At 41.5% G+C, this 11,413-nt stretch overlaps 1 protein-coding gene across 1 annotated transcript; it reads left to right on the top strand.

The window, feature by feature from the left end:
* The first annotated feature begins 29 nt into the window (after positions 1-29).
* On the top strand, positions 30-10,800 carry LOC146515597 (MOB kinase activator 2). Its single transcript, XM_085165211.1, has 5 exons — positions 30-1,011; positions 2,647-2,786; positions 2,936-3,032; positions 3,498-3,622; positions 3,717-10,800. Exons 1-5 carry the CDS (start codon positions 929-931, stop codon positions 3,953-3,955), a joined length of 684 nt encoding a protein of 227 aa, XP_085021337.1. The 5' UTR covers positions 30-928; the 3' UTR covers positions 3,956-10,800.
* Positions 10,801-11,413: the final 613 nt, after the last annotated feature.

Here is an 11,413-nt window from a genome sequence, read left to right as displayed (position 1 = left end):
GGAATATGTTTACCTTAAGGGCAGTTGAACAGGTGGATTATGTTGCGTCCCCGTCTCCCACACCTACAATCAGTGCTACACCCTCACAGTGTTTCCCCTGCTGCAAACATAAACCTGCCTGTCAGTTAGATGTCAGTGTGCTGCAGGCATCAAGTAAAGTTGGTTCACATAACAGCTGAGAAGGACCTGAAGAGCCTTCATTTGTGCTCATTCGCTTCACTTACATTTTAGTTTTTCAGCCTGTGGTCCTCTCTATATGTAGTTACCATTTTACCCGTGGGTGTATGGCTTCATTCCTGAGCTTAGATGTTTGTCATACTAATCCTGGAGCACAGATACTGTTAAGTCTTAAGAGGTAAGACTCTTTTCTACCATTCTCCCTGCCTTTTTCCCTCCTTACTTACTTTTGCACCAGAGAAAAAAACAAACAAACACCTTTTTAGGTTTTGATCCACACCTGCCTGCTCTCTCTGCGCAGAGTGCATGAAGGAGAGTGTGTTTGCAGTGGTGGAAAGGGAAAGAAGGCGGAGTTGTGTTTTTGTACTTTTAATGGGTTGTGGAGAAACCTGCCTGTCTGCTTGGAGCTGGGAGAGGAGGAGCCTGTGGGGTGTGGGACTTCAGACAAAGGAGACATAAACACACTGACACTGGATCACTGGAGCAAAAAAAGAGTAGGAGACGACTAAGGGAGACAATCCCTAACTCTTGGACTACTTTTTCGCTATATTTTGGAGAAAAAAACTTTATGTAAAGAAGATTTTTGAGAGGGGGTGTGATACCTTGGATCGGTTTGTAAGCTGAGACATGTTTGTGTTGGAGCAGTGGTGGCCATATGTTGCCCAGACTGTGTAGAAGTGTGTGTATGTGTGTGTTTGGGATGGAAAAGTGGGGCTGGCACGATCAACATTTCTGCTCTTAGCTTCACGCCATGGGGGGGTGCCATAGTTACCCCTCGGCTAAAGAAGCAGACGGGAAGACCCTTCAGCCTTCTGACATCAGCAGTGACAAATTGTAAGTTATATCTCTTTTTCTTCTTGTTTTTTTTTTTTTATTGCATTTCTTTGTTTGTCCTGTCAATCTTTTACTACTTCTGTATTTTTAATAGAACAAACACTCATGTTAAAAAGAGGACAATACTTATATCTGTTAACGGTGTGTAAGAAATGTGACTAGAAAGCTGGCTGCACATGGTTTACTCAGGAATGTTCTCCAGATAAGACTGTGTGCATATGTGTGCGTGTGTGTGTGTGTTACATATTTGCCTGATGCCATCAGTGACGGTGGATTCCTCTAACAGCGGGAACACATTATGAGCAGCAGTTAAAACTAATATGAGAAAAGGCACTGGGAAAATGTGTTTTATCTCAGTTACTAGGCAAATGTTTTGCCCCAGGTTGAATCTTTTACAGCCAGCTCGTTGTAGCGAAGAGAAACCCGCTCATGGACAAAGTAAAAGTGGACAGATGGCCGAGTGCAGGAGAGCAGGGTCACAGAGGAGAGTGTTTACACAAAAAACACAACATGACAACTAGCTTTGGGTTCTTTGTTTTTGTGTGCTGACAACCTGTAGCCAAGAGAGGAGGTGACTGAGTTAATGTCAGTGAGCCGTAACAGAGCAGGATGTGAGCAGCTGAAGTTCCTGTGGATATTAGGAAAGTTTGTCATGGCTTGGCAAAGCTTTGCTCTACTGTACCTTTGCACAGCTAATGTTTACATTGATTTCTGACACTCTTCCTCCCTTTCTGACTGCTCTGACCGTTCACGTTTGACAAAAGACCTCCTGTTTAAACCTTTACACAAATGATCCCTGGCAGCCACTCTCTCTCACACACACACTAACACATTTACACAGGGGGGAGTGAAACCCCATGGAGAGTACTGTGTTTTCCTTATCACAGCAGGCAAGGTCATATTAAGTAAACCCTCAGCTGTTGCGTGTGTGCGGGTGTGCGGGTGTGTGTGTGTGTGTGTGTGTAAGAAAGCTGAGCGTGACAGCTGCCTGATCCACTACACTTTTAATATTGCAAAGTCTTGACTAAAAGTCTGAGTTAGCCTGCTCTGATCAGGAGCAACTATCCTGCATCCCTGCTTTGAATAAAGTCAAATTCTGCTGCCAGGTTTGACTCTCCATCACACTGTAAACATCATGCATTCCCAGTATTCTCTATCTATATTGTCACACCTTCCTGATTAATAAGCCCTGTCTGTAGCTTATCAGTAGGTGCAGTATATAAACCGATGTAGGAAAAAGAGATGTTTTCCCAAAAAGGGTTGGCCTCAGCACTCGGCTCTACATTATCCTGCACAATCTTGCTCAGTTATTTGCTTTCCAGCATTGACTGCTGCAGCAGTCTGCTTCATTAACAGTAATTACGCTGGCTCTGAATTGACTGCTGTCATTACATTAACTGCTGCTGTATTGGATGTTTAGGTCTGCAGTCACAGCAGTGCTCGTATGTTTCAATGTGTGTGTGTCAGCCAACACAGAGCAAGATAGATGAAAGAACTTAAAACATCTTATCTACTGAGTGCAGCAGCAGTCATTAATCCACTGACCCGTTGGTCGTTAGACACAGCGATATTTTTCGGTCTCCCACTCTTTCTCTTTCTGTGTCGGCTTCATTAACTCTGAACTGTCTTCTCAAGGGGGATTAATAACAATAACCAGGAAGCGCGTCCATATCTGCAGCAGCAGTATGTGTGTCAGCGGATCACACATGCAGACATGTATGCCCTCATAGCTCTGCCGCCTGGCGTCGACAAGGCAGAGTGGCTTGCCAGCAACAGTAAGTAGTAACAGATTTGTGTTTGGACTCATTTCTCTGTAGCTCTTTAACTCCCAACACTTTTTTTCTTTCTGCAAAAACAAAGAAGAAGAGAGAACAGCAACGTGCACAAGATATAATGCTGCTGTGCTTATTTATTTTCTTTCCAGCTGTGGCATTTTTCAAGCACATAAACCTGTTCTCCAGTGCGCTATCAGAGTTCTGCACTCCCAGCACATGCCCAACTGCCTGTGGACCAGGCAACGCGTAAGTTACTCAGTATTATACTGCAAATTGTGGCACCGTATGCAGATACAAAAGCTGTTCTTGATGTATATTATAATATTATATTCATATTAAATATGGGTAACCTTGTACGCTATATCTGTTGCAGTCATTGGGGTAAACTGCAAGCAATCAGCATGTGCTGAAGTAAAATGTCCAAGCTCCGATTAGTCTTGTAAAAATAGAAAAAATTATGTTTATGTGAATTGTTTTAAAAGTTAGTTTTTCACTTTTTCCCAACAACTGCCAGCAAACTGCCTTTTTGCTAACAGCATTAGGAGAGCTTGCATGAGGTTGACCTAAATGTACTATAATCAGTCTTTAAGCTGAGCTCTGAGTAGGTTCTCAGTCTTTATCAGCCCAGGAGTGCCATTACAATATTTACCCTTTAAAAAACATTCTGTTGTTTCCATGTTGTGTAAACTCTTAGTACGCTTTCGTCCTCAGGGTTTATGTTTGGACTGATGACCATGGCAGGAAGCTTAAGTGCTCTGCTCCGCTTTACTTTGACTACGCCATGTCATACATTCAGGACCTACTGACTGATGAAGACGTGTTCCCTACAAAAGCAGGTAGAGTGCATTTACATCGTGTGTTACCTAATTGCACGGCACGTTCCAGTTTCAGTTTTAGTTTTAAACTGTTATCTCTTCCTCGTTTCTCCAGGTGCAAAATTTCCGACAGGCTTCGTGTTTATGGTCCAGAAGGTGTTTCTGTTGTTGTTCAGGACAATGGCTCACATTTATTGGTCTCACTACACACAGGCCCAGCAGGTGGGTCTGCACCCGCACCTCAACACGCTTTTCATGCACCTGACGCTCTTCTGCCGGCACCATGAGCTGCTGGATCCAGAAGACACTGAGCCACTGCAGGACCTCATCACAGCTTTGGGACGACAAGGGTGAACTTAAAGGGCAGCCGCAGATATTGTACAATCACATCATTGCACGCTTATTTATTTCTTAAAGCTGATTGTCTCTCACCACTCTGGGCCAAATTTAAACGTATTCCCCAGTATAGATTTTTAAAGAAAGCTCTATAAGGAGAGCAATGCAGAGAAACAATGCTCCTGTTGTTCTGTAGAATTGGACTGAAGTGTATGACTATTGCATGCTTTGTTTTGTTGTTGTTGTTTTTTTGCTTTTTTAACATAATGGTGCACTATTTTACTTTGATAAGGTCAAGATCTTCAAGGTCACTTAACCAAACAAACCCAGTTTGTGCCATTTTTGTATTTTGTGCACCGTGCAAAAATGCTGCATCTGCATCTTCATGTACTTTAGAGTACTTTGTAATAAATATTTGTGAGCCATTATCTGTACAGTGGAACTGAAAAGCATGCATACTTTATTTTGGAGAAATTAGTGAATACAAAAAAGTGGGAAGAATTGGTTAAAGACAGGGAGGGACTTTGTGTTTGATCCTGAAGTGCGTGCTGGTGCTGTTTTATTTAGCATATTTTCCGGTCTTTGGTTTATAATCAGCGCCACCTGCTGCTAGTAAAGGAATCCAGCACGTATCACATTTTCCCTGCACCATCTGTAAATGTTTGTTTACATACTGGATTTATGATTAAACTGACTTATGAGGGTTAAATGGTGGTTTTTCAATTTTAATGTAAGGGTGTTGACAAAACATCTGGCTGCACTGGTTCTCTCATTTCAGATGTGAACGCCCTTTGAGGCCCACAAAGCTAAGGGATCACATACTGTAAACACTGAATTGTATGAATATTTTTGTCTCTTTTCAGAGTTGTCTTTTTTCTTTTTAGTGCTGCAAAACAAATAGAAAATGTGCCTCTTCAAGATACAAACTCTACTGTACATTCTTCTTGGTTAACAGCGTTGTTTCTGGGAAGTGTCAGGCCACTCGAGCCACACTGCATTAAATGAGCCTAACGGGCCCTGTGCCATATGCAGTCTTGATCAAAAGTTTAAGTTTAAAAATAGCAAAAAATCATATTTTGCATATTTGTATCTTAACAAGGTTGCAGATAGTTTCAACATGCAACAAGAAGAAATAGGAGTGAGACAAAACATTTTTTTAAGCATGCAATTTATTGAAAACAAAGCTTAAACTGAATCTAGCTGTTTGATTTCTGTTTTGGGGGAGTTTACAGGTTTTTTTAAGGTGTGGTCTTAAACTTTTGATAAGCCGTAAAAGTTCTAAACATTAACTCAGTAAGGAGTAGCTCCACTGTTATTGTTGATCACTTCAAAAAATTGTTGCGGCATGCTTGATGCAAGCGTTTCCATGAGGTGAGTGGGTACATTTCTCCAAGTGATGAAGAGAACCGCCAGAAGGGCATCTACTGTCTGGAACTGTTGCCCATTTTTGTAAACTTCCCTAGCCATCCATCCCCAAAGGTTCACAGGGAACATGCAGGATGGTCCAAAAAAGTGATGTTATTGTCCTGGAAGAAGTCCCTTGTCCTGCGGGCAGTGTGTACTGTAGCGCTGTCCTGTCGAAAAACCTAGTTGTTACCACACAGGCCATGGCCCTGTCATGAGGGATGCTTTCTGCAACATCTGGACAAACCCAGCACCCGTTTGATGCCCCTGCACCACCTGAAGCTCCTGCTATTACTAATTATACGTAAGGATAATTAGTAATTTAAAAATGATGTGCTTACCCCTGATGGCATATATGTCAGCTATGCTTCCATTAAACAATAAGCTCTCACCTCACTGCCCCCCCCCCTCTTCTATTTATTAATACTTTATTTACTTTTTTCTATTTTTATCCGATTGTATATTTGTACATTTTATATATTTTTTCTCTAAATACTGTTCATATGTATATAGTGCTGCAGAAACTCTGCACCCCCCACCACGTTTGCACCGAGTAGGAGATGCTCTGTATGTCTGTATAGTGACAATAAAGGCATTCTATTCTATTCTATTCTGTAGCTTCCAGGTCATATGAAAATCTGTGTTTTCATCTCTTTTTCTCGCACCTCATGCCCCAGATACAGACATAATCAGGATATATTATTGCTTGGCTATTTTTATTTAAAAGATTTTTTCTTTGCCCAGTATAAGCATGTAGTCCTATATTTCTCCACAAGGAGGCAGCAAAAACCCCTACATTTTACCAGCAGACTTAAAAATACAAAGAAATTTGAAAAATGATTAACCTAAAAGAAATGTATTAATTCATTTCATAACTTCATTACTGAACAACACTGTTGCAAAACATGATTGATCTCTCATTTCAACTGCAAATTCTGTTCAAATTAAAATGAAAACATGCCTCTTTCATTATACAGGGTGGGCCATTTATATGGATACACCGTAATAACATGGGAATGGTTGGTAATATTAAAGTCCTATTTGTGGAACATTAGTATATGTGAGGGGGCAAACTCCTCAAGATGGGTGTTGACTATGGTGGCCATTTAGAAGTCGGCCATCTTGGATACAACCTTTGTTTTTTCAATAGGAAGAGGGTCATGTGACACATCAAACTTATTGGTAATGTCACAAGAAAAACAATGGTGTGCTTGGTTTCAACGTAACTTTATTCTTTCATGAGTTATTTACAAGTTTCTCTTTGTTCACAGCCATTGACATGTTGAAGAGGTTAACACGTGAGGAGTGGATCGAAATTGTGTTGATATCTGGTGAACGCAGTAACCGGGTCATTGCAGCAGATTTCAGTGCAAGACACCCTACAAGACCACCCATCTTCCATGCTACAGTTAGCAAACTGCTTGCTAAGTTTTGTGAAATTGGTTCAGTGTTGGATTTGCCAAAATGTGGATGCAAGAAAACTGTCACTAATGAAGAAACATCAGTGGCTGTTCTAGCTTCATTCAGCAAGAGCCCACAGCGTAGCACTCGCCGCATGTCACTGGAGAGTGGCATTAGTCGAACATCCCTTCGGTGGATATTAGCTACTCACAAATGGCACCCTTACAAACTCCAGCTACTGCAGCATCTCAACGAGGATGACCCAGATCGGCGCACAGAATTTGCAGAATGGGCAAAACAAAAATTGGAACAGGACCCGCAGTTCATGCAGAAGATTTTATTCACTTTTATGTGAATGGTGAAGTTAACAAACAAAACCACCGCTATTGGTCTGACACTAACCCACATTGGATGGATCCCTCCAAGACTGTTGGACCAACAAAAGTGATGGTTGGGGTGGTATATGGGATACAACGATAGTGGGTCCATTCTTCATCAATGGAAACCTCAAGGCCACTAGATATTTGAAATTGCTACATGATGATGTGTTTCCCTCTTTATGCACTGAAGCTGGCACGTTCCCTGAGTTTTTCCAGCAAGATGGTGCACCACCACATTAAGGGTGCCAGGTCCGAGCACTCCTAGATGAACAGTTTCCTGGAAAGTGGATTGGTCGTCGTGGGCCAGTTGAATGGCCCCCAAGGTCTCCCGATCTGACCCCGTTAGACTTTTATCTTTGGGGTCATCTGAAGGCAATTGTCTATGGTGTGAAGATACGAGATGTGCAGCACCTGAAACTACAGATACTGGATGCCTGTGCTGGCATTTCTCCTGCGGTGTTGCTATCAGTGTGTGAAGAGTGGGAGAAGAGGGTTGGATTGACAATCCAACACAATGGGCAGCACATTGAACACGTTTTATAAGTGGTCAGAAACGTATAAATAACTCATGAAAGAATAAAGTTACGTTGAAACCAAGCACACCATTGTTTTTCTTGTGACATTACCAATACGTTTGATGTGTCACATGACCCTCTTCCTATTGAAAAAACAAAAGTTGTATCCAAGATGGCCGACTTCTAAATGGCCACCATGGTCAACACCCATCTTGAGGAGTTTACCCCCTCACATATACTAATGTTCCACAAACAGGACTTTAATATCACCAGCCATTCCCATGTTATTACGGTGTATCCATATAAATGGCCCACCCTGTAGTTTCTGCACGCTTCTGCTTCACTCTTTGTACCTAACACGGTTCGTTCTGTATGTGCAACATAACTGGAACAAACTAAACCAACATATTACTACTGCACATCTTGTGGTCACACCCACCCTTAAAAATAAACGTTTATTCAGCACATAAACAAGCCTTATATGGAGTGCTGCAGATGCATTAAAATACTTACGACTGACTTACTTGGGACGTAAACTGAGGAGGAGAGACAGGCCCTTTGGCCTACATACTTCAGACACCCTTAGTACTCGTGTTTCAGACCAAATAAAGGTTGTTTTTTTTTATCTTTATCTTGTTTGATTGTAGTGATATGTATATGACATTTAGACACATAAAAACCTGCCAATGTAGACACAAAAGCCTTTGTGGAAGTTCCTTCCATGATTTTTACTGTGATGAACCTACTGTGTGCCATAGTTTTGTGGTAATCATTCCACAGTGAAAAGAGAGCTCAACAGAAAATGGAAGTTCTGTATTGCAAGTGTGTATGCGATGTGATTTCTGATTGTTTTGAGTTGGATTACAGCTCATAACTGTAGCCAGATGGCTGATTTCCACTCAGATTTCAACCTGAGGTGTTCAGCAGACACAAAAGACTGAAACTGAAACCCTTCACAGAGGAGCCAGGATAAGTCTGGATACATGCACACACTTCCTCACACACGCATACACACAAAGGTTTGTTCTTTGGGTAGATAGGAGATGTGTTAATGCACATGTTGGACTGAGGTAAGGCTCACCGTATTGGAAACTGAGCTTACAAGGTAATACTGCAAACTGCTGAGTCACAGACAAGCACAGCCATGGCGCTTTAATTAAGACCTGAAGCCACCTCCACATACAGAGCATTCTTTTAATCAGGTTCAGACTGAGCTGCTCATCTGTGTCCTCCTTCACAGTAAAGAAGAGCTGTTCTTTTACAAGAAAACTGAAGGGAACAGTATCTGACAGCCTCTGGCCAACACAGAGACTGATTCTCTCTAGTTTTCCTTACTTTTTTGAACTTTCATAATCAGGGGATAACATAACAGTAGCCAATCTGTCTTAGCTGAACTTGTTACATGATGTTAATTTGAACATAAAAAACGTTGGGTTTGCATGGGTTTAACTGGCTCGTGCATCATGTCACAGCTGTTCAGGTTAACTCCATGCGAGAGTTCTGACCCCCATGTGGGAAACATGTGGGTACAATTTGCACAATGTCATCTCTTTACAGGTCAAAAATATCAGCAGCCATAAAGCCAGGCACTGGGGTGCAATATGAGTTCATATACTGCTGTTGTACTCAGGTTTCTTCAACAAAACACATCTTTAATGGAGGTGGTGGAGGTGTTATTTTTCAGGCAATGTTTTTTTTTTCCTTAGATTGGACCGTTTTCGGCTGTAAAGACAAATGTCAGTTTTTGTTGATAACTTTATAAATGTCACAATAACCTGCTCTATAGTGCAGGGAGAGTGATTTAAATTGGCATGTTGGGATAAAAACATCACTAACCACTTTATTAGGTATGTCTTGCTAGTATCTGTTTAGACCCCCTTTTGCTTTTAGACCTACCTTTGATCTTCGTGGCACAAGATTCAAGAAGGTGCTGGAAACATTCCTCTGAGATTTTGGTCCATATTAACACGACAGCATCACACAGTTGCTGCAGACTTGTTGGCTCCACGTCCATGATGAGACTCTCCTATTCGACCACAGGCCAAAGGTGCTCTATTAGATTGCAATCTGGTGACTTTGAAGGTCATCTGAGTACAGTCAACTTATTGTCATGTTCAAGAAACCTGTTTGAGATGATGTGAGATTTGTGGCATGGCACGCTATCCTGATGGAAACAGCCAGAAGATGGGTTCCCTCTGGACACGAAGGGATAAACATAGTCAGCAGCAATACACAGGCAGGCTGTGGGGTTTAAATCCTCCTCAGTTGGTGCTAAGAGACCATTACCATTATGCCATATTCTAATACTACAATCAAAATATTGCAGCAGAAATCAGGCTGCATTTGAAGTATAGTCTCAGATTTCTGTTCTTATTTGACAGAAGTAAGTTGCATCCAGTAGTCTTCTGCTGCTGCAGGCAGTCGGCTTCAAGGTTCAACATGGCATATTTTTCTGCAAACTTTGGTAGAAATGAGTGGTTGTTTGAATTACAGCTCAAGCCGGTCTGGCCATTCTCCTCTGACCTCTCCCAGCAGTGAGGCATCTTCACCCAGAGAACTGGGCTCACTGGACATTTTTTCCTTTTTTTAACCATGCTCTGTAAATCAGCATTTTCTGGAATACTCAAAACAACAATGCCACTATCTAAGTCACTTAAAATCAACTTTCTTCCGCATTCTGATTCTCGTTTTGAACTTCAACAGGTCATCTTGACCACATCTACTTGCCTGTGTATCTAATAAAATGTCCTCCAAGAGCTTACAGTAACAAAGTTTATATTGTATGTATACCAGAGGTGAGCAGTTAATTTTCCCAAGGGGTCACATCTGCCAGTTTGTTCCTTGCAATCTCAAACACTTTAGTTTTCCCATCCATAAAGATGAGTAACTTGGCTGTGTCACAGACATCACGTCCAGTGCAAAGTGTCCACTTTGTCAGCGTAAGTTGCAGATTTTCCACAGTGTCCTTGATCAGTCTTGTTATGCTTTGCCTGGATAGAAACACATTCTCAAATGCTTCTTTTTTTCTCATGGGCATAATAACAGTTCACCAAATAAACTTCCCATCGGAGAATAGTTTACCTTTGTTACTGCTATTTATGCAATTTTATGGGAAAAGACAAAGCTGGTCTTGACTGCTTCTTCCTTGGATGTGTAATGCTTGTTCTTCTGGCTTCACATATTAGTTTGCGCTCTGCATCATGTATTTTTATGTAAGTGCTTAGTCTCATAATGGCAATTCAAACTGTAATCCTTCAACATAGCAATCTTCTCACCACAAACTAGCACACTGCTTTACCTCTAACACCATCTCTTGTTCAATGATGGCACTATTTATGTTCCTATTTTCCTATTTTAGTTAGAAGACCCAAATGCCATGTTGCAATACTCTACTGCTATGGTAGCCAATGTTTCAAATGCAGGTTTGACAGGTTTGTGAGTGTACACTTTATCCAAAACCTAGTGAGGGCTTACTCATCTCTGCCAGTGGGAGGCTGTAGCTCAGGTGGTAGAGCAGGTCACAAACTGATAGGAAGGTTAGTGGTTTGATCCCTGGCTCCTCCAATCTGCATGTCAAGATTGTGAATGGTTATGAATGTAGTTAGGAAGCCCTCAGTTAAGCAAAAGTATGTGATTGGGTGAATGTGGCATGTTGTATCAAGCACTTTGAGTAATCTGGGAGAGTAGAAAAGCGCTATATAAGAATCAGTCCATTCACTGTCTGAACAGAGTTTCGGCATGTTCTGGCACATGTTGTTATTGCATGGCTTGTTTAA

This window comes from Neolamprologus multifasciatus, chromosome 7 (assembly GCF_963576455.1).
Source record: "Neolamprologus multifasciatus chromosome 7, fNeoMul1.2, whole genome shotgun sequence".
NCBI classification, from domain to species: Eukaryota; Metazoa; Chordata; class Actinopteri; order Cichliformes; family Cichlidae; genus Neolamprologus; species Neolamprologus multifasciatus.
Note: the sequence above shows the minus strand (reverse complement) of the source record. Positions and strands in the feature narration are given on the sequence as shown.

What these genes read in the sequence shown, in the direction of transcription:
- LOC146515597 (XM_085165211.1), top strand. Translation starts at nt 929, where the DNA reads ATGGGGGGGTGCCATAGTTACCCCTCGGCTAAAGAAGCAGACGGGAAG. An exon ending in GACATCAGCAGTGACAAATT is followed by an intron (nt 1,012 to 2,646) that starts GTAAGTTATATC and finishes TGTCTTCTCAAG; the next exon opens with GGGGATTAATAACAATAACC. An exon ending in CGTGTTCCCTACAAAAGCAG is followed by an intron (nt 3,623 to 3,716) that starts GTAGAGTGCATT and finishes TCGTTTCTCCAG; the next exon opens with GTGCAAAATTTCCGACAGGC.